General features: G+C 38.8%; 1 protein-coding gene across 10 annotated transcripts in view; it reads right to left on the bottom strand.

Annotated features, from left to right (window-relative positions):
* The window catches only part of ASPH (aspartate beta-hydroxylase), a 110,477-nt gene extending 88,502 nt beyond the window's left edge, over positions 1-21,975 (bottom strand). For 3 of the 10 annotated variants that reach the window (XM_082045640.1, XM_082045638.1, XM_082045639.1), the window contains exons 1-3: positions 21,729-21,975; positions 5,417-5,566; positions 3,308-3,376 (exon numbers count right to left, since the gene is read on the bottom strand). In XM_082045640.1, coding sequence (XP_081901766.1) covers positions 3,308-3,376; positions 5,417-5,566; positions 21,729-21,789 — 280 coding nt within the window. In that variant the 5' untranslated portion in view covers positions 21,790-21,975. The other 7 variants (XM_082045643.1, XM_082045644.1, XM_082045642.1 and 4 more) reach the window with 7 other exon arrangements.
* Between the last annotated feature and the right edge of the window lie 1,147 nt (positions 21,976-23,122).

The raw sequence follows: 23,122 nt of genomic DNA, 5'->3' as shown, positions 1-23,122 counted from the left end.
AGAACGTGAGAAAAATAGAGAATAAAACTTCTCCTAAACAGCTGAACTGTCCAAAAGCATTCTTTCCTGAATGTGTGATCTTCGCTCAACTGCTTGCAAACAGCTTTTTCTATTACAGGCGAACCAGTGGTGGGGAGAATAAAAAAAAAAAAAAGTTAGTTTACAGAAGCTTGGATTCTACTCTTTACTACCCTTTGTTTGCTGTACACTAAGGTTTGGGTTTTCTTTCCATTTTCTGCATAGATAGACTACCCTGAACTAAATGCACAAGAACAATATATGGATGACTTTCTGTAGCTGCAGTTCCATAATTGTAGTAACTACTGCAGCCATTTATGCAGAACTTCTCAGGATACTGATGCTTGTTACAGAGGACTAAAAACAAAAAGAAGTTCAGCTCCAAAGATTCTATTACAACAGACACTGGTACTCCCTATACATGCATTTTTTGGTAATACTACTAAAGCCACTGTTTCTCTATACTCAGTTCTCAAGTACAGAGGTTCATAACTCTTCCTGAGAAAAACAATGTCCTTCAAAGAACAACGAGAGTCTTGTGGACAAAAAGTGGGAAGAGAATTACTGATAACAACAGCCCTCAAAGGACCAGATTAAGAGGCCTCTCTTCCCATAACCAAAATGAATTCAGTAAACAGAACCCCACAAATAGCTATGAAAAAGAAAGAATCTGCAAGAGGACTGCAGACTCACTTCAACAAGTTTGCATTTCCACACTGGATATTTTTTTATAGATTAATACAAAACTAACACAACAAATATTTAGCGTTGGTTGGCTGTGCTTGTTTTGTATTATGTGTCCCGTCACACCTCTCCACCCTGCTTCCAGTCTTTTAATTGGGGCAGAAGGAATGAACACACTTCTTACACACCGCTTTTAAGATTACACAAATATCTCAAGAGAATTTAACCAAACCTCCTTTGCTTGCAACAGATAAAAAGAACAGAACCTACCATATCTTACACGTACAAGAAAAAAAAAAAAAAAATCTATTTAGGTGTGCCCAAGCAGTACAGAAAACTGTTACAGCTACTAAACCATTCTTTGAAATATAAAATAAAATCATGCTGGTAGGAGCATTTCTCAAAAATAAATTAACTTTAAAATATACTTAGCATTAATATGCAAATTAAATCTTTAAATTTGTAGCGAAAACGAAAGACTATGGAAGTGGGCAACATTAAAACACTGTACACACCACAATTTCAATATGCAGTAGTTGAGTAAGAGCTAAATAGGGGAAAAGACAAAAGCATATGACTTCATAGCATTAAACATCAAAAAGCAGTATCTCCTTTTAAAATCAATATCACATTGGCAGAGAAACCACTTGCTTTTATGGTAGTCTGACCCAGAGAAAAATCCCAGAAAGTAACAAATCTTCAAACACAGCATATATACTAACAAAATGCTCACAAATAAAATAGAAAGGCAGCTATGTATTCAGTATTTAGAAAGTTACTCTAAAACAGCTGAACACAGGCTTACTATCTGGTTTTCTTTACTACAAAGATTTAATTCTGGAAGACAAATTGCTCAAGTGGGAATCTAGTCTTCCACTTTCTGCATCAAAGAAATACACAGTCTGTGTAGTGGTATTCATTTTTTTAGTTCATATTATATTTCAAATGCAAGCAAGAACAATAATTTACTGGGAACTTTAGTTACTAATACTATATGCTAGTTATTAGAAAAAATCTATTTTTATATTCAAAAGTTTTAGCATGTAACTTTTCAAAATTTATCATTTCCCTTGTACTACACAAAATATTCCTAAACTTCAATGAGAATAAATCATATTTCTAATAAAGTATTCAAAAACAATAAAAATAACTTCTGATCCGTGACCTTTTAATGTCACACTTGAAGTACACGGTTTAAATGCGTGATGAGACAAACTTATAATAGAAACACTGTCGTGTACTGGCAGAATTCCCAGCTACATCAAGTTGCATTAAACAGAGATGTAACAAAGCAGCAGCATATATCTGGCTACCACCTTGGCAATCTGAATCCAGCTAACATGACCCACAAGAGACAGATCATTCACTTTCTATACACAACAGACAGAGAAGGATTGGGATTATAACTATACAAAGTGTTACCTTATACACCATTTATAATTAACACACAATCTGTAGCTCTGAAGACATTCAGAGCACTGGAGATTCTTCGGAGTGCCTCTCACATTCACACCACGGCAAACCAGTTCAGTAATTTTGATTGTGTGGGTTTTGTTTACTCACAAAAGGATTAAACAAATGAACCCCCTAAAAAGACCTGCTTATTTCTGCAAACATAAGTGGGGAAAAATAAACTGATGATAAACTGATTTTTAGGGAGTTCAAGTTTCAAATAGCAAACCATAACATCCTAATACACTATAGATATACTTTTGATAACTTTGACTAGTTGAATTTGACAATTCTACTTTGCCCTCAGCTCAAGCTATTATTTAGAATGCTGGGATTTTTTGTTGTTTTATTTATTTAACTTGCTCGGTTTCTTTTCTCAGAATAGTTTTACATTTGAACAAATCAATTAAAGAAAAGTAAACTTTCTAACATCAGGTATGCAAGAAGTGTCTATCCAATTGTTCATGAAGCTGAAGACGACAGTGCTTTAACTACCAACAATGTAGGTAGCAGGGCAATATCACAAAACATACCTAGTGATGGAAATTTCTTTCTGAAGATATATAATGAGCAGAAAGATACTCTCCCTAAACCCAGTGTTTCAAAATCAAAGAAGTAAAATTCATGTCACGTAGGATTTGATTTCTCAAGGGCAAAGAAAACTAACAGACTTGTGGAGAAGTCAGAATAGAGGAAAGAGAGTACAAATTTATGCTAGACAAAAAGTCATTTAAGAAGTACAAAGGCCTGTTGGAAGAAATTTGAAACTGGACCTGGCTTAACATGTTAACATAAACAATGTTTTAACTCTTGAAGTATCTTAAGCCCTGCATCTGGTAAAGCTATTAATCATCACAACCATATTTTCAACAGCCGATACAGCAGTATCAACCACCTAACTTCACAACCATACTATGAGTAACTAAATGCTTTCCACTCACATTGCTGTATCAGAAGAAAAAGAATACAGCCTCCTACAACAAGTTTGACATGCAACTCTATTATTTGCATTAAGAAAAAAATCTGAAACAATTATATCAGCTTAAGTTCTTCAATTAGGAAAAAACAGAATTATTGTTTTGACATTAAATCAAAACAAAACATGAATATGACAACTGAATTACATAATCATTCCACCTGCATTTGTACTTGCCTAGCAACACTTTAGCATCTTCCACATCAAAATCTCCATCTCCATCAGCATCATATATCCCAAGCTTGCCTAGAAATGCAAACAAAGGAAGGAGAAAGAATCAGAGATTCAGCAGTCTGTTTCTAGCACAGTGCTTTCAATGTGCGATGGCTGACTGTCAATGCTAGGTTGTTACCACATTTTTTTAATGATTTAGCCATACTTTTCTTAACCATATTTTAAATTTCCTGGAAAATATGACAAATATTTTAAGTTCCTTTCTGTACTTACTAGACTTCAGACTGAACACAGGTTAGGTTTTTTTCCACGTATTTATTTTGGTGCTAAAAGTTTTGAAAACAATCTGCAATTAAGTGATGCATTTTATGTGAACATGTTTTGCTCAGAAAGAAATTTAAGTTCACAAGGAACACTCAACATGTGTGAGGGAAAAGAAATAATAAAATAGGAATTAATCAAATAATCACCATTTGTTTTCTTATTATATGCTTCTTGCTATTCTAGATTCTCAGAAAAAAAAGGCAGGTATATTATTTTTAGTGCCAAGTTAATAGAAAGTAAGCAACCTAGTTCCTGGACAAAACAAAAACATTCATAATTTTATCAACAACTGCATAACACCCGCAAGTTGCCCATCCTTTTACTAGTGACTATAGGTGAATACATCGGATTTCTTACTTCTATTTTTGAAACTGCAGCACTACCAGCCCTAATATAAGCAAAAGGAGAACCTAGTTTCTGTTCAAAAAGAATTTTTAGCATATAATCATGATATCCAGGATTGGAAGTGTCCTGAATAGAGAGCTATCTAATTAGTTTTGGTAAAATTCAGACATAACTTTTAATAGATTGAAATTCTGCACACTATTTGCAGAAGAACTCTAAGTCCTTATAGTTTGCCAGTTTATTATTACATTTCACATTCTCTAAATGGAGGCACAACTTGATTCCCACTAAAATAAATGAAATATTGTTCTTAATATAGTACTTAGACGATTATAAAACAATTTTGTGGAAGAAAAAGTTCAGACTTGGGTCTAGAACAGACAAAAATAAGGCCATCACTGCTGTATGGAAGAAATCAATTAGAAAAGATCTTTATCGGTTTATGGTTAAACACAACAGACTGGTAGAATAAATGTAATTCTCTAGCAATAAGAAGAATCGGATCATCTTCAAAACCATAAAGAATGAGACAGATGAGAAATGACAGTTTCACGTCACTTTAAAAGAATACTAATTCTCTAAAAAATTAAAAACATGAAAAAGTAAACACAAATTTTGAGCCAGGGGACTGTAAAGCAATCTTATTTCTCTAATATCCTACCTTGTAAGACCTCTGACAAGTTATAACGGAAATCCTTTGCTTTGGCTGCATGCATGGTAAAAATATAGAAACCATTATTTGCATGACTAGACCCAACTGAGTTTCAAAGCAGAAGCTTCTCTTAAAATCAGTCACAATCAAAAACACATGTACCAACAGACTTGTAAAGCTTTCAAAAGTGCATGTTGAAGTCTACATGATCAGGGACATACTCTACCCATGGGCATACATCTTGAACTTTAAGACATTAATTTTCTCCCTTAAATGTTATATTAGCAATACTATCTTAACATAACTATACTGAGATACAATTATCACCGCTGTAAGCTTAAAACTGAAGTTCATTCATGAGATAATGACTCATGAGTTGTCCTGACTCTATAGGCATAGTCCATCACAGAAGCAGTAACATTAGCTACCCACTTTCAAATACTGCTGCAAGTTTCTGAGAGCTTTAACTGAAACAATGCATATTCAGCTGACCTTTCAAAGGAACTATAGTACACGTTACAAAGACATCCATATCTATCCTTGGAGATTTCTTCAATTATTTAAGAAATGCAGCATGTTAATAACCTTTTCCAGTCTTCTCAGAATCTCATTCTAACGCCATAACAGAGTTCAGCACTAAAATGTACTTTTTGAACTACATTGCCTAATCTTATCATGAAGGTCATTTGCAAACACCAAAGTAGTAAATTCAGCTACCTAAAAACTTAAAATGGCCTGCATTTAGTGTATATTATTATTATTAGAAGTGTCTTAAAATTTAAAATTCTTACCTAGAACTTCTTCATAATCTACAAGTTCAAACCAGACAACTGCTACTGATGTCCAAACTCCCAGCAAAGCAATTACCATAAACCAGGTGAAAAATGAGCTTCCAGAGAGGCCGTCTTTCTTTCCATTCTTGCTTCCTCCATGTTTAGTCTCTGTTAAAATAAGGCAAACAAGTAGGAAAAATGGATTTGTATACAAGTTAGAAAATGATGATTGAGGACATAATTATAAATCTTGTTTCTTATGACTGCACAGAATATAAGACATTTAAGTAACACTTTTTTTTAACCTCACTACTGTTACTTGCTTTTCATACCACTGTGAAGTGCTGGGAAGCTCAATGATTAAGTAAAGCTGTATAATGGACCAAACACCAAATATCCACATGTAACTTGTCTTAAAAACTTGGTTGGAAATCCCCCCTTCCTCCCCTTTAGTGTATATTTATACAGAGCTTAACATTTTTTAGATGCTTTGCATTTGTGCCAACAGTTCTCAAACCGCCACCAGAGGGCAATACAATCAGCAGAAATAGTTTGGAAGAAAAGCAGTCCTTCTGAAACAAATTTCAAGGCTAGCTAAACTAGTTCACAGAATAAACATGAAAATTCAAAAAGCCTAAGAAGGCTCTAAAATCTAAATCATATTAAGGGTCAGACTCCAAGTTCAGACACTCTACCAACTAAAAATATCTTCGCTGTTGCTTAGAGTCAGGCAGAGATTCACTACATGCTGAATACTTTTAGACTTCCAATCCCAAGAAACATAAAAGTAGAAGGATGACAAAGAGACTTAATGCAAACCACAGCTTCATTTATAACCACACACAGGGAAAGTGTATTAAAAAAAATACAGTAGTTACAAACAAACCACTGGGAAAAGAAAGGCTTCAACCTAGCATATGGGTAGGGGGGTTCAAATGGTCATCACTACTAGAGAAGAAATAAATTGCTTGGTCTGTTGCTTTAGGATCATTTTAGAGAAAGACACATACATGTAGTAAACCCACGTGCACCCAAAAAGATGCCTGTGGCATGTCTCAAAAGTTAAAGTTCTGCTCTTCTGCCTCCTGATAATACCGCTGACAGGCTGGCAATTGGCTGCAGTTCCATGTCTACCAGCCTATTCCACTTCACTTCCTTCTAAGCACCAGCCTTTGCCCATTCAGCCCCAGTCAGTCCTAGGTCTTGAAGTAAAACTATTTTCTCACATATTTTGAAACACTCGAGGAACTTTGTCAGGAATATTATAACACAATAAGGTGGGGAGTTAACTTTACCACACTAGCTGCAGTAATGTTTGATGTATTCATCAACACTGATGACAGAAAAAGACAAAAAAAATACTCTGAACAGCTAACTATCAACATAACTGGGTTTTAGAATAAAGTGGAGTAGCTCTGAAAGATGAATAATGAGAGACTGGTGACTGACTCATCTCTGTAATAGATATTATATAGTACTTTCATATCCTGCTTGCCATCAGGTTCACAGCTGTAATAAAATCAACTTTTATTACATTTGTTGTGCTATATACCGAGTTCAGACCAATAAAAAATAGCCGACTTGTCAGTTCTTACTCAGGTCAGCATTTTATTGAAACAAAAATCTTTTATTAAGACTACTCTGCACAAAGATCAAATACCAACCATTTCTCTTCTACATTAAACACAAAGTTGCCTTGGTATAGGCTGTCCAATAATATTCAGAGAGAAACCAGGACAACCTGGCTTCACACCAGGCATGTATCGCTTGCTATTGCACTGTACCCTAATTATATATGTGCAAGGTCCATATACAGAACATCACAACATCTCTCTGTTGGGAAAGATGTACAGGTAGCCCAAAAACAGAGGCAAAGACAAGCTGCGTTTGCCAGCACATTCAGAAATATGACCAACTGTATAAGAAAATTATTGAATGTACACTTGAGCTGGAAATTTTAATATTCAGAAACACTCAATTATACTATGTAACAGCAGGACTTCATTACTCTTGTGTTCCAATGTAGTCAATTGAAGCTTTGTATTTAAAATTAAACCCCCAGGCCAAAAAAAAAAATAAATTATTCCAGGTTGCAACTTTGTTACAGAGCAAACTAGTTATTAGAAGAGGCAAACAGGAAAGAAAATCTTACTGTACTATTTCACACTTATTTACCTTACTGTTTTCTACTGTTTAGTGCTAATTGCTTCTGAAGAAAGGGCTTTACTTATTAGAAGAACAGGAAAATGAAAAAGAAAAGATGGCTTATTTAAGTAATCATGTACAGCTGTTCACATTTTTCCTGTCTAAAAGACCACTTCGTGCAGATACCTCAAAAAACAATTCTCCTTTTAAAATATCATTCGCAACAGTCACAGAGACACATTTTTATGCTGTGGTTTCCTATCTTATAGGAAAATTATTTTCAAAACTCTTGAAAAACTCTACTAAGAATTCAACCATGTGGCAGCTTGATCAGGCAATATTTTCATAGCAGTACAAGTTATATAACATAAAATTTACCTATGATCTGCGCAGCTAACCCTACACAGAGGGTCAGAACAAAACAATTGCAAGGACTGACGCTGGCTCAGAGCTCATTCCAGACAGTTAATTCCCAATTCAAGCCCTTTCCCTGCACATGCTGCCAGCCATGTCAGAAGTAGGTCACTTGCCATATCTGGTAAGCCTGTGCTTACACCACCAGATGTCTTTGTGCAGACATCAGAAAGTCTTAAAGCATGCTCTGTTCCTTCACGGCCAATCTGTAAAAGTCCTGTACCTCGCCCACCCCACATTAAGAGTCATGCCTAGATTAAGAAGTATAAAAAAGTTGTTCCTTTTACTTTAGCTTATGTTAAAGACGTAGTAATTTCACGTACTCCAAAAATGCCTTCAAATATCTGACTTTAAAGTTAAAACAACGTCTCTTACATTAACGTGTACTTTACTCAAGCAAAACTTAAGTTAAAATCAGCCACCTGCCATAAACTCATGCAATACCGCTACTCCAGAGAGCACTTAATCAAAGAGAACAGAGGCAATCTGTAACGCAGACTAGAACAGCAAACTGGCCAGAAAACACCAACATACCACAGTAAGTCAGTTAGTTAGCTGATTACAAAATCAGACATAGCCAGTATTTGCAGTTACAAGTTTTCCATTTGTTCACAAAAAGGTTAGGATTATACCTGTGTCATCAGCCATTACATTAGTGCTCGATCTCCAAAGACAGAGCGAATGCGTCGATATTTCCAAAAATTAATGTTGGAAGCAGAATAAGAAACGATTTATCCTCACTGTAGTCTTGCAACAGGAGCAAACAAGTTTCCTAAAGCCAGCTCAGCTGGAGCCCGAAACTGGACCCAAGAGAAACCTCTCCTCCAAGTCTATTTTTAGAGCTGTTATCCTCAGGAGCCAAACGCTTTTCAGAACTCATATGGCAATCTAGTTCTGACGACAATCAAATTCACTTACTCCTCCTAACAGAGCATCCTGGGTAGCTGATCCTTTCCCCTCCCCTTAATCCTCCAACATCAAACACGGCAGCGAATGAAACCGAGAATGCTGTACTGTGGTATTTTTGCTGCAATGTATGCCTCAGTGCCTGAGCTCTCAGGACATTAAGTCCACCAGCATAAACCGAAACACAAGTCTGGACACAAAGCTTGCCTGCTTGCATTTGTTAAGTTGGCCCTTGCCCAAGAAACTTTCTCCATGTTGGCAACTCTTTTGCCAGGCATCCCCAGTATCCTGTAGAGAATGCTCATTCGAAACTTGCTGACTACTTTAAGAATAAAAGACAGTTAATTTCTAAAATGTAGAATTTTCAGATCAGGGCTGTTGCCCTGGTACACCTCATATTTGCCTCTAGCAGATTGTTTTGCCAAAGCAAATGTGTTTCCCTGGAAGCAAATTTTCTATTGCATATTTGTTAAAAGTAGCAGAGGTGTTGATTTTGCTTTGTTGCCCCCCCCTTTACAGAAAGGACTAACACTAACTGATCTCATTCACCCCTCTTTTAAATTCTGACAATATGCACACTACCTGTACAGCTTAAAGCTGACACAAGTGATTAATGATCAACACACTCTCTTCTTAAGGACCAGGAAAGGAGCGGGGAGGGGAACACAACAACAACAACAACCACCACAAACCACTAATACACTATTCAACTTATTTACATCTTCAATTTTAGCAAACTATTATTTTCCCCACTGCATTTCAAACAAAAGCCAATTATTTTTGTGTGGGAGGATGACAGAGACAAACTCATGTCTCATTAGCAGCAACCCTAAATAAAAATTTCAGGATGTAGCACTCTGCCCTTCTTCCCCCACACTTCTTTAAATAACATTGCCACCAGGTAAAAGCAGAGAACAGCGAAATATTGCAGCTCCTTTGAAAAACAACATACACCTCCTGCGGTTTTAACATTCAGCGACTAATTCCCAAATGTAACTCCCAATAGCTCAGGGGAGAAAAAAAGTGAAAAATAACACCCAACTGAGTTTAAGACTTTTCAAATGGATGCTGCAATTAGTGTCTCTTTTAACTATTTTTAAAGCCCCTTGAATACATCAAAAAGAACAGATGCTTTAAGAAAGACCTCCTGACTAGTACACTTAGCAACATGTGTGATACACAAGGGGTTTGGAGCAAGATATGAGGAAAATTTAAACAAAGGGTAAAAGTCATCAAATATGCACAGAAATCAACAGCTTATTAAGGGAAATAATTCTACATGCAATTATATGTAGCCCATTGCATATAAAACCTATGTTGTTTTGACAGGCATTAGATTAGGCAATTTGGTGCAACTCCACTTCCACTGCACCTGAGTCGGCAGATAACAGATCTTATTACAAGTGAATTCATGGAGTATACAAACGATACTCAGAACCTGAAGTCCATATTATGAGTATTTTGGGGGGATTGTTCTAAACTGGATCTGGCCTGGTTGAATGCCCATAAGCAGTTGCAGCATACCTTTCTGTTTCATCTTACTCAAATCTAAGTAAGGATATTCAGGGACAACAGCATAAAGAATAAAAGCAAAGTGAATGGAGCTAGTCAAGAAATTAACTTAAAATGCACATTCCTAGTTTGAACTAACACACATATGTTGACCTTTAACCAGGTACCCACTGTCTTAACTTGTGCCCTTTAAAAAGCAGTTGATTACAAAACATGTTATTTCCAATAAATGAGAAACATCTTCCTTTCTGAAGGAGGAAACCACAGTTAAAATGGGGAAACTTCAGACTCATCAAAAGGAAATCAAACCAAACGTCCACAAAACTGAAACAATGTATCCCATGAACAACATACATTAACACATGCCTTGAAAAATATAGCTTACAAATGTGTCTCTGGATGCTACAGTTCAAAATACCAAACAACATAATTTTTATTAGTTTTGTGCAAGATAAAGGTTAAATTGAATAGATAGATACTTAAAATGCAATTCAAGATAGCTAAGTCAACAAGCACAGATTTCTCAGGAGGTCTCATTCTATCACATTCAAATGCTGTGATTTCTGGTTTCTCTGATGGTTCTTATTTGAAGAAACTCAAATTGCTTCACTAATGCTCAAAATTAGGATTATTCAACTGAGTTGTATAACTGTTTCAAATTTGAAAATCATCTTCAAGTTAGTTTTGCTACAACTATGCACTCCATGCTATTTTAGTTAATTTTGGAAAAGCAGATCCAGACTAGCAGTAAGAATTCCACCTGTATATCACTACAGAAGTGCAAGCAAAGAAGATTAGAGAAAAAAAAAATAAATTCCGAACACAAAAATAAAAGTAGGTTTCAAAGCATCAAGCTAAGCTGCTGTAATGCATACAATTATTTCTCTCAAAGGTACATTATGAAGTAATACGGAAGCAATTACGGATTATCACATGAAAAGAAGGGTGCACACAAGTTAACAGTCACCAGAAATTAGAAAAACATAGTAAAAGGAAAAACAACAAAGCACTGATCAGAGAAATATCTAAAAATAGGATTTCAGAAATAAAAGTTACTGATCAGCTAGATCATAGGGAGACTTCAGAACAAGCTTGTTTTAAAAGCAAAATGTAGAGTGATATAAAACAGATATGTGAGAAAAAAAAAAAAGTTACAATAGAACCATCCTGCCATGAATAAAGCTGAACTAGTAGCTGTGCAAAGACAGAAAACAACCTCTCTTGTATGAACATGGTCTATTACTGCTTGACATTTTTGCTGAATGATCTTTTCCAGTATGATTAATGATAAAACAAGTGTGGCAGGACATTGTCAGTAATAAAACTGCAGTTATTTTTTTAAACAGTTTTGACAGAAAGGTTTTTTGTGGGGTGGTCAGTAACAAGTCTTTTGGATAAAATACATATCAAAGGGAAGTTTACAGCATTCTCTGTTGACACTATTTTCCCCCACCCTATTAATAAATATGAGCCACTTTTTTTCCTGTCACTACAGTGAGAGAGGTCATATCTGGGTGTATATATATATATATGCATACACATATACTTGTATTATCTGTATTTTTTAAATCTAGACTCAATAAGCATGTGTGTTGAACTGTTCCCTTCTAAGAAGCCCACGCACCACAACGATTGCAAGTGCTATCCTGAAGTAAAATCGATTTTCATCTTTAATTTTCACCCAGTGTACCAAAGGTGAAATAATACACTTAAGCTTCTGATGTCCTTTCATAAACTGTATTTCATTTTGTAAGGGAGAAAGGGTTACTATTTTCTCTCTGCTTCCTTTACAGATGGGAGATTTTTACTAAAATACTTATGACATCACATGTAAAATATTCCAATGTTAAATCTTCAAAAATATCCCTACCCACAAATTTCTGTTTGTTTTACAGTTATGGCAGCAGGGTCTTCAGAAATAAGATCTAAATGTTAAGGTAAAGGTTTCTTTTAATAAATTCAATATAAATTCTTTGCGATGCTAAATTGATTCTTCCTTTCATTATCTTCAGCAAAATTAGAAAAAAAAGTGTCTTCTTTATTATTGTTGTTATTAAAAGCTAGATTCCTGCTCTGCACCTCATATAATTTAGTCTACATGGTTACAAGATAGCTGTACGTATTAGGAAAGGACTTTAATAAACAAAATCAGAAACTTACCGGTTATGAACAGAGGAATGGATGGAAAAGAAAGAGCTATAAATTCAAAGAAAACACCAAGAACAGACCCTAAAGTTGAAACAGTAAATTAGCCAAATTGAAGGTAATTTTCAGTCTCCTGCTGCTACTTCCCAGTTTTTTACCCTAGTGTTTGAGGAATTTTTCCATATTCCATATAAAATCAAAGCTCATATAAACTTTTAAGGTCCTTAATTTTCAATCCCTACAAGAGTTCTCATAGTAAAGCATCCTACTATACAAACAATCAAAGCACAACATAAATATTGAAAACAAGAGCAAAGTCGTAAATTCAGAATTCAACAACTAAGCAGGTTGATCACAAATATGCTGAGGATGGCCAACTGGAGAAAAAATAATTAAAAAAATATATGCATAGTGAATTATTTAAAAAAAAAAAACAAAACACTACAGGCTCACAAGCACACTAACTTCCCAAGTGAATGGAAGCTCCTCCCTTCACCGGATGAAGAGTTTCATTGAACCATCTCCTGGAACTCAATACTTACTCAGGATGTGAAAGATCAGAAATTCAGTTCTCTCTGCAGCGGGGACACTGAGTTTCTTCAGAGGTCTAAAACACATTTTTAAGGATACCCAAGGGTGTAAGAACAAAGTATTTAAATCCTTCAAGATGAAGCTGTTCATTTGTGCACAGCCAAATCTTAACTAATCAGAGCAGAAACTTGTAAAAGTGGAGCTCTGCAGAACAGAGACTAAAGCCCAGTTTTTCCCCTCTTTTCTATGTAGGAAAGGGGACACTGGACATAACTAGCCTTTCGTCACGCTCTTTCTCAGCAGGCTGAATCTCTGTTTCACATCGCATTGGAACAGTTTCAACAAGAATTTAAAATATACACTCTCACTCCCATTCAAGTATACTCCATAAAGAGCAGCTGCAATACTGGAAGTTAACCAAACTTTTTCAAGAAAATGAAATTAATTTTTTTCACCCCTATCCTGAGTGACAGTTCCAATTACCAAAGTATTGCACAGAAGTAAGAAACCACTCTTTCCAGTCCTGTTCCACACAAGAGCAGGTCCGCAATCATATTACCTGAAAATATGCTTCAAGTAAAACAGATCCAGGTTTTTTCCTTTTTCATATTCAGTTTACAAAGTGAGATGGTCAATACTTTTAATAAGTCAGTATATTTCTGAACATAAGCTGTTACAGTTCAAAATACTCTGAAGCCAAAGAAACATTCTGGTTCACAAGGAAGCAAAACAATATTTAGAAGATTTTTTTAGTTGCAAGCTAAGGTGATTTGTTGCTAAGAAGTGAGAATTAATTATTCTTCAGAAAAAATTCCAACACAAAACAAGACTATCATTTGGCTGATGTCAAGCCTCATTCCCAAGAGTTTTTTTAAGTTTTTACTCTTATGTAGTTACATTTATTCTGACTCTATTTATGAATAGTGAACAAATCCTGATTACCTTCCATTTAAATGATTTTTGTAATACATACCAGCACAACAGAAATGAGAAAATTAATTCAGAAGAAATCTACTTATAAAAGAAACATCATAACGGTGATTAGCTTTTTTTTAAAAAAAAGAAACAGAAGCTTTATCTCTAAGAGAAAAGCAGTCACAAATTAAAGACAAAAATAAACATAATAAGAAATTCTGTCCTAGCAGGTTGCACAGTTTTGTAAGACTTGTCAAAGGCACTTTATCCAGCACAACAGTGAATTTAACTTGCAGTGTTCACTCCGCACTTTTCAGTGAGGTTTGGAAAGACCAGATGTTTGCCATCCTATGAGCTGCTGCTGTCAACAGAACTCCAGAGGAAAATTGTTAATCCAAGCACAACTGCTGAAGTCAGAGGAGGTAAAAATGAATAGAGAGATATATGTTAGTACGAGAACATCCTGAATCTGCACCTGCTTCTTTTCCCAAACACTTCAGTCAATTTTGTCAAGTTTTGGTTTTATGTGTATACAAACACAAACTAGAATAATGTCCAAAACTGAATGTAAAACTTGCCACTTGTAAACGTACTTGACATAAACATCAAGCAAGAAATTCAAGGTTAAGACTACAAGCTTGTAAAGAAATTTTAGTTTGTCTCCTGCTCCAGGATCATCAACATATATGTATCAGTTATACAACTGATGAGGAGAGAAAAATCAATTTTTATTTTACCTGTGCAGATGACTTAGATTTTTAATAGCCGCTGTTTTGGTTAACCAGCTCTCTCCCACAGAACACTTGGAAATAAGAAGATTTAAAATTATACAATCTACCTATCCTGTATTTGATTTTATGCAGGCAATAGTCCTACATAATTACTAGGTTAATTAAATATTTGGTTGTATTTAGGTCAGAGCAGAGTTCAGGAAAGGTAAACGTGGAAAGGAAATACAAGAAATACTTAGGCCCAGAACATGCAAATTCTGCTGGTGACCTTTAAAAAAAGTTTCTGTTACATAAGGCTGAAATCTTCAACTCTGTGTGTAGCATGCTGGCATTAATTTTAGGGTATTTTTTCCTTGTTCCATTTTCCTATCCTGTAATGTGGGTCACATCAATTTGTTTCAGCAACAAGTCCTAATTAAGCCACAAAAGAAAGAAAACTGATTATGCAGTTTCAGTTTTTTCCATTTTTCTTATGGTTTGAAGGAGTTTCAAATAGAAGCTAATAAAACTCCAGTTGCCAGGCAAGTACCTACAACTCTGCTATTCAAGAATTTCTACTCATGGAAAAAAGAACTTTTAAAAATCCTTTATTTAATGCCTAAAACTTACCAAAGTTTCAAGCCTGATACTAAGCCAATTTAATTAGGTGTTAGTTCATAGAAGTGCTCTTCATCTGTAACCTCTACAGAGTTCAAAAGATATTTGTCTCATACCTACAGTCCTATAAAAAGTTTTAAAAATATGTTGTCAGGAGATCTCAGTTAAGAAAGTATTGCTCGTTTCACAACTTTTTTACTTCAGAAGATATAGCTGTGTCTTCCAGTTACTACAGCAAGAAATAGTTGCACTTTCTTTAGTACTAATAAAACCCCAAACTTAAAACACGCTCATGTAAAAAGAAAGTGAGATATGTTACATTAGTCATTAATTGTCAATTATCATTCAAACATTACCTCAGGAAATAAAATTGTAGAACAAAAAAATAACTACTTGATAGTTATAGAAGCCCTAGCTATTAAATATTTTATAAAGAAAGTCTTCAGACAAATAACTTGTTAGCATTTGTTACATTGCCTAAGTACATGCATAGTAATAATACAATTCCATATTAAGGAGACTAACATTTGTTTAATTTTAAAAGTTCCAACAAAGCTAAACCACACATATTACAGCCTGTTCAAGTCAGATTATGCTTATATGCATACTTAATTTACAGTGTGTTTAAAGACACAGAGTTATGATTTCCACTTCAAAGCATAGCTCAAAACACTTCCATGCAAAGAGCTAGCCCGTAGGATGCAGTTAGGAAAAACCTTGCTGCAGGCTAACACACAGATTACCAGTTTGTGATCTTCATCAGGAAAGAACCACTTGGGGTAAATCAACTTCACTGCTCAAGTTCTCTACAACGAAGAATTCAATGTAAGAGTTAGGACAGGAAGACTTTTTACATGTTTCAAAGTGATTCAGAAAGGTCCAGCTGAAAATGAATATTTTTTCTTTTCGTACAGGTGATCAGTAAAGGGGTTTTCTGTTTGAAGAAACAGCAATCTCACCTCTTTATGCATTCTGTAACTAGAAATAATCTTAACACAGATGCCTTTTACCACTAGCGAATGCTGTTGTCTCTACTGAAGCCCTTAAATATCCAGCCATTACCTTAGCATACCCAACCAAACCATTCACCTTCTCCTCCCTTTTACCCAGATGACTTTCCATAAAACTGTGCACTGAGCCGGTCTGGGGAAAAATGGATCAGCTTTTGGCTTATCAGTTCCCTGGCATGGTTCACCTAGCACCTGCACAGCTACTGATTCAGGTGCAAGGAATGGGCATTGAAAAGAGGAAGACTCTGGAGCAACCTCAGACTGGTTTAAGCTGACTGCAAACCTACAGCATTGTACTGTAGAAAGATTTAACTCCTTAATCCCCCAATACAGTACACAGCCCTGGAGTCTGAACCTAGACTTGCTATCACCTCTGATGGGGAATTTTCATGTGCATTCTCAGAGTAACTGCCAAAATCTGAGAAAATATACTACAACTTTCTGTCTTCCTGAGATTATTAGTAATACTTCAGGTTTACCACCGAACCTTTTAAATAAGCTCTACCTGAAAAAGGCTTTTGAAAAGGTTACCTCTCTTACATACCATTTAAACTCTTAACAAAATGCTGAGGAAGTGTATGAATGCTGACATCTTGCAGATGTCAAGTGCAAAGGTCCTCCATATTTGAAGCACTGTGAATTCCATCTTTTAGCCCACAATGACTTCTGTGTGCAGGTAAGATATATTATGCAACACAGAGCAGGCCCAAGATTTCAGCCCACACTGGGTCAAAAGGGGCAGGAGAACTTTCTTTCATGTCTTTATCAAGTAGCAGCACGTCCAGAAGTGGGGAGCAGAATCTCCCAGTGCTCCACAATTCTTAAGGAGAAAATGTACCGATGAAAAATCAGAAATTAAAGGATTATAACAGAGGAGCTTAGAAGGTCCAAAAGATGAGTAAAAGGAGTTGAGAGCTTGGCAATACATTTGCATTAGGATATACAATGGAACTGCGCAGTTAAAACAGGAAAAAGTGAAATGAAACAGTTTGTGGGATCTTGCAGAGAAAAGTAAGGGTAGTCAGAAAATAATCTCAATCATTAAAATGGAGATTAAAGAAAACTTATCAAAGCAACAGTGGAGTTCTTTGACTTCAATCTGTGCAACAAAAATTCAGCCTCAGAACTAGCAGAGTTAGGATTTATATATATATACTGTATATATAAAATACAGTTGTCTGTAAATACAGACAATGCCTTGTGTTGGAAATGTGTTTTTTGTCTACTGCCTAGCTTTACTGGAGAACTACTTTCCCACTTGAAGCCAGAAATACGAAGAAAACAGAAGCAATTATTGCACAACTATATGATCAGTGAGAACTATGCTTAAGTACTTGCTTACATACTATAAGACAAAAGACATCCACACAGCAACGTAATGATAGATACCTTACCATCAGTACCCTTACTTCTACAAGTAAACATATCTTACAAAGTAATTAGTATATTTTCAGCCATCTGTATTTCATAAGTAGCTGGGCTGCTGATCCTCACTCTCACTGGAAGGCTTATCCACAAACACCTGCTCCTGCTAATGCCCAAGACATTTGCAAATTTCCTGTCTCATGGAATTTGAGGGAGTTAATTCATGACCAGGTGACACACATTTGTTCCTGCATCAAAACAGTCCCTCATCTAATGAAGCTTTCAGTAATATTCCAGCAAGTATGTATTACTTCATCTAGCTGTTTAAAATTAATTTTCTTCCATTTGAGAGGTCACAGATTTTACGATGGATTCTGTAGGCCAGAGACAAGAAGCCAAACTTTCCAGTAAGATAACAAACACGTTTCACTAAGTATCCCCAAACTGTCAAATTTTGACCCGTTTTTCACTTCTGTACTCCAAATAAAATCACTGCCATATTCATAGAATTCTGTAAATATCACTTTCAAAGAAGCATCCATCAGTAGCAGTACAAAGCTTAAATACAATTTTTTTTTTTCATTAGCACTGATTTGAAAGCTTCTGGTATGACTTTTGAAAGTAAAAGGGAGAGATCTATCTCTAAAAAATATTTAGTTCCACCTCTGACATTCCAATGAATCTGAAAACACTCACTACATTAAGAACTATTTCAGACTTGATTTATTTGTAAGATTACTGTCAATATTTTCTCATAGGGAAACCTAAAAGCAGATTACTACATTGAGATGCAGGCACTGTCTTCAGTACACAGATTTTAGATGTACTGTCAACTTCAGTGGTTTCAGAGCTATGAGCAATGCCTTGGCAAGAAGCCACATCCTCTCCCACGAACCACTGTGAGAGTGACTACTACAATATTACTGAGAACTGCCTCAGACTTGAGGTTTCCATACTTCACAGTCTCAATTACTAGCCATTTCAAAATTATCTCCTGATCTCATTTTCACTTCTCTCAACTGTGTAAGGCTTACTGGCTGCTGTGAGGACTCTGCTCCTCTAGCTGTTCCTTCATTTGCACAGGAGTAATAACCTCTTTCTACATCTGCAACTATGAAAACAGCATCAGCTGCATGCTGTAGTTTCTACGGTTGTCCAAGGGATTCTAACTAGCAGTTGTCAAAACTAACAAAACATTGGCCTAAATTTAAGAAGTGACATCTTAGGGGAGTGCCTAACACATTACTCATACTGCCATAATAGATAACAGTAAATAAAGAGTCCCCGGTGCAATTACACAAACCAGGTATCTTTTAATACAAAGAGATAAAATTTTACTTAGACTGAAAATAAAAACCTGTGGAATATTATTTTACTTGGAGATTTCGTTTCCTGATAAATTTACTTTTTAAATGGTGACGAACCTTTTAAGTCATATTTAAAATATTAACAGAACCATGTTCAGTTTTGAAATTATACCCAAGACTCGTGTTCTTAATGCTTTATCGTTAAAAATCTTTATTCATCATGCTTAATACTGCATGATGGCCAGAGCACCTCCAGTCCAAGCAAAGGGAGTACGATAGACTCTACAGCAGGGGTGTCAACCTCATTTTCACTGGGGGCCACATCAGCCTCACAGTTGCCTTCAAAGGGCCAAATGTAAGGCAACCGCGAGGCTGATGTTACCCCCACTGAACTGAGTTTGACACCCCTGCTATACAGCATGGGCCGGCAATTGAAAAATAAAGATTTGAAAAAAAAAAAAAGTAGTTTGATGGACAGACCACTCTGTTGATATGGAATTGGCTGGACAGTCACACTCAGAGAGTTGCAGTCAATGGTTTAATGTCCAAGTGGTGACCAGTGATGAGTGGCATCAATCAGGGGTCAGCGTTGGGACCTGTGCTCTTTTAACATCTTCATTGGCAACATGGACAGTGGGATGGAGTGCACCCTCAGCAAGTTTGCCAATGACACCAAGCTGTGTGGTGTGGTCAACAAGCTGGAGGGAAGTGATGCCATCCACAGGGAGCTTGACAGGCTTTAAAGGTGGCCCCATGTGAACCTCACAGAGTTAAACAAGGCCAAGTGCAAGGTCGTGCATGTAGGTCAGGGCAATCCCAAGCACAAATACAGGCTGGGCAGAGAATGAACTGAGAGCAGCCCTAGGAGGACTCAGAAGAAGCTAAACACGACCCAGCAATGTGTGCCCACAACCCAGAAAGCCAAGGGTATCTTGGGTTGCATCAAAAGATGCTTGACCAGCAGGTCAAGGGGCATGACTCTGCCCCTCATCTCTGCTCTTGTGAGATCCCACTTCATTCAGCTCCAGGGCTTCCAACATAAGAAGGACATGGACCTGCTGGAGCAGGTCCAGAGGAGGCCACAAAAACGATCAGAGGGCTGGAACACCTCTCCTATGAGGAGGGGTTGTTCAGCCTGGAGAAGAGAAGGCTCTGGGGAGACTTTATAGCAGCTTTCCAGTAGCTGAAGTGGCCTACAAGAAAGCTGGGGAGGGACTTTTTAGAAGGGCATGTAGCAACAGGACAAGGGATAAGGACTTTAAAATGAAATAGGGTAGATTTAGATTAGGTATAAAGAATAAATTCTTCACCAGGAGAGTGGTGAGGCACTGGAAAATGCTGCCCAGGGAAGTTGTGGATGCCCCATCCTTGGAAGTGTTTAAGGCCAGGTTCGATGCAACTTTGAGCAACCTGGTCCAGTAGCAAGTGTCTCTGCCAATGGCAGGGGGGTTGGAACTAGATTATCTTTAAGATCCCTTCTAACCCAGACCATTCTGTGATTCTAAACCAACCAACCAAACAAACAAAAAAAAACACCTACTTCTATGAACACTGTGATATCACCTCTAAATTCTTTTATGCCTTGGAATACTTGAAATCTTTTTCCCTTAATTCATCATGTGATAGGCAAATTAATCCTACATGGTTGATCCTTTAACACTATTCTCTATATTATTGCTATACTCAAAGAGAAAAAACAGATATTTTCTCAGTGTCGTCATCACATGTCATCACTGGAGCTCAGTGCATGTCAAGCTCAAAACCAAATATTTTACCACAAGGAAACATTCAAGCTCTGATAAAAGTACTTCCTTTCTTTAATGCAGTGTGCATAGCTGCATAGTGACTCCAGAAGTATACATCTTTTCCTCTTTCAAGCATGCTCTGCTATGCTGAAAAATGCTACTGCACATAAAGCTTCCCTACCTAAACTGTCTGCAGATAGTTTATGATGAGTTACATTTGGTAAGCTGTTCTTTATTGCAGGGGAGAGGTATAGGGATAGCCATCTCAAAAAACCTTCTGCTTGCATTTTTCGAATGTTATTCCTCCTTGCTTCTATACTTAGAGAAACCATCGGATCAGATGCTACATTTACTGTAGATTTAAAACTTTAGACCAGTGTTATTAAACGGGTCAGCCTAAGGAGATATTCCAACACTCAAGTTTAAACACAAGGATAACAACGACTCTGCTCGCATCAGACATCGGGCATCCCGATTCTACCCTCGGCTTGTGGAGCAAAAGGACTGAGCGCGCTTTCCCGGACAACCGCAGATGTCGAGACCCACCCAGGGCAGATGACCACTCACCCCAACCTTTTTGGGGAACTTTCGAGGGGCGTCCCCACCGCCCAGGCCCGGCCACTCAAGTTTCTCCTCCACGTTAACTCCTAAGAAGGGCGGAGAGCGACGGAAATGCGAGGGACAGACCTCGGCCACCTCCCCCTACCCGCCCAGCTCCCGCGGCGCCGAGGGCCGGCAGCAGGGGAGGGGGCGGGCGGGGGAGGCGGCACCTCAGCCCGCCGGGAGGCGCGGGCGGAGGAGAAAGCGCAGCACCCGCTCGCCTCGCCCGGGGACTCCCCCCGCCGCGGTGCAGGGCGGCATCAGCCCCCGCCACTCTCCTAGCTCCGGGGGCCCGGCGAACGCCCCGCTCCGTCCCGCCGGGCTGCCCCTCACGGGGCCGCGGGAACCCCCGCCCCTTCCCCTCAGAGCTGCGGCCTCATTCCCGCTCCCGCAGCGGCGCCACTCACCTCTCTTGGAGCCAGGGCTGGGGCTGCTGCCGGCGCCTCTGGAGCTCTTGCGTGAGGCCATGGCACGTCCTGTCAGCAGCGAGGGGCACGGGCGGCGGCTGCGCGCGGCGGGGGCGGGGGCGGGGCGGGCCGGCGGGGCTGCAGCGGCGAGTCAGTCACCACCACCTGAGCCCCGCGTGCGGGAGCGCCCTGCGGCCACGGCAGCGCAGCACCGAGCGCACCACGGCCCGTCCCGCCTGCCCGCTGGCCAGCCAATCGCGGAGCGCCCGCGGGAACGAGGCGGGGCGTTTCTCAGCTCCGATTGGCGGCGGGGCGAGGAGGGCGGGACGGCGTCTGGCCGGGCGCGCGTGTCCGAGGCGCTCCCCGCCGCCGGCGCCTTTGAACGTGGCAACGCGGGAGCGAGCGGCGGCTTCTCGCGAGGGTTTGGCCGCGGGGACGGGCAGGGCGGGCGCGCGCGCCGCGAGGGGGCGGTGACAGCGGCGCTGAGGGGACGTGTCGTAGCGGGCCTTGGCGGCCCCCCGGCAGCGGCTGAGAGACCCGCCCCCTTTCTTCCCCTGTCCACAGGGGAACGGGCGCGGGCCCTGAGCGGGAGAGAGGGGGACGGAGGTGGGCAAGGCGGCGGCTGCCCGTGGGGGGTTGTGTGACTCCGGGGTTCTTCCAGCTCGGTGAGGAAGAGGAGAGCGGGAAGCGGGGCGGGTGCTGGGGTGTCCGTGTGCCCAGGCCGGCTGGGCCACCGTCCCGTCCGGACCCGTGACCCGGCAGCGTCCGACTCGGCAGCCGCGGAGGAGCTGCCGGTGATGCTGGTGGGCGAGGCCGGGGCGCCCCGCGGGTCAGGGGTCTTCCTGCCGCCCTCACCGTGCCGGGGCGGAAAGCTCGGGAAAGGAACGCTGCCTGAGCCGGGCTTGGTTATTTCCACGGAGACTCTGCCTAAAGCATCCTGTCCTGTCGCTCAGGCCTTCCTCTACTGTGTCGAAACGTGATCATGTACTTAAAAATCTGATCATCATATGTTATTTTGGACTCATCCAATTAAATGCACAAATTATCAGAAATAGCTCATTTAGCCTTTCAGAGAACGCCTTCTCAAGCAACACGGTGAAAGAGTTTGAAGTAGATTACATGGACAGATGAATTCTCAAGTTTTGAGGCCTTAAGGATACTTAAAATAGCTTGTGATGAAATAAGCCTCTTTTTCACAGGAATTCAGGATGGTTCTTGTTGCTCAATGATGTGGATTGAGACTTAAGTAGCATTTTGGCATAATGGTAAACCTCTGAAACCAAAAAGCAAAACCCAGCTTTGAGTTCTGACTATAAATACGGTGTTTCAGGTCAAAATGAACGATTTTGGAAATTAGAGCCTTTACAAATGGATGTAGGGAGAGAGAAGGCTTT

The sequence above is a fragment of the Streptopelia decaocto genome (assembly GCF_964273445.1).
Source record: "Streptopelia decaocto genome assembly, chromosome: 2".
In the NCBI taxonomy this organism is placed as follows: domain Eukaryota; kingdom Metazoa; phylum Chordata; class Aves; order Columbiformes; family Columbidae; genus Streptopelia; species Streptopelia decaocto.
The sequence above is the reverse complement of the archived record's forward strand: the minus strand, read 5'-3'. Positions and strand labels throughout refer to the sequence as shown.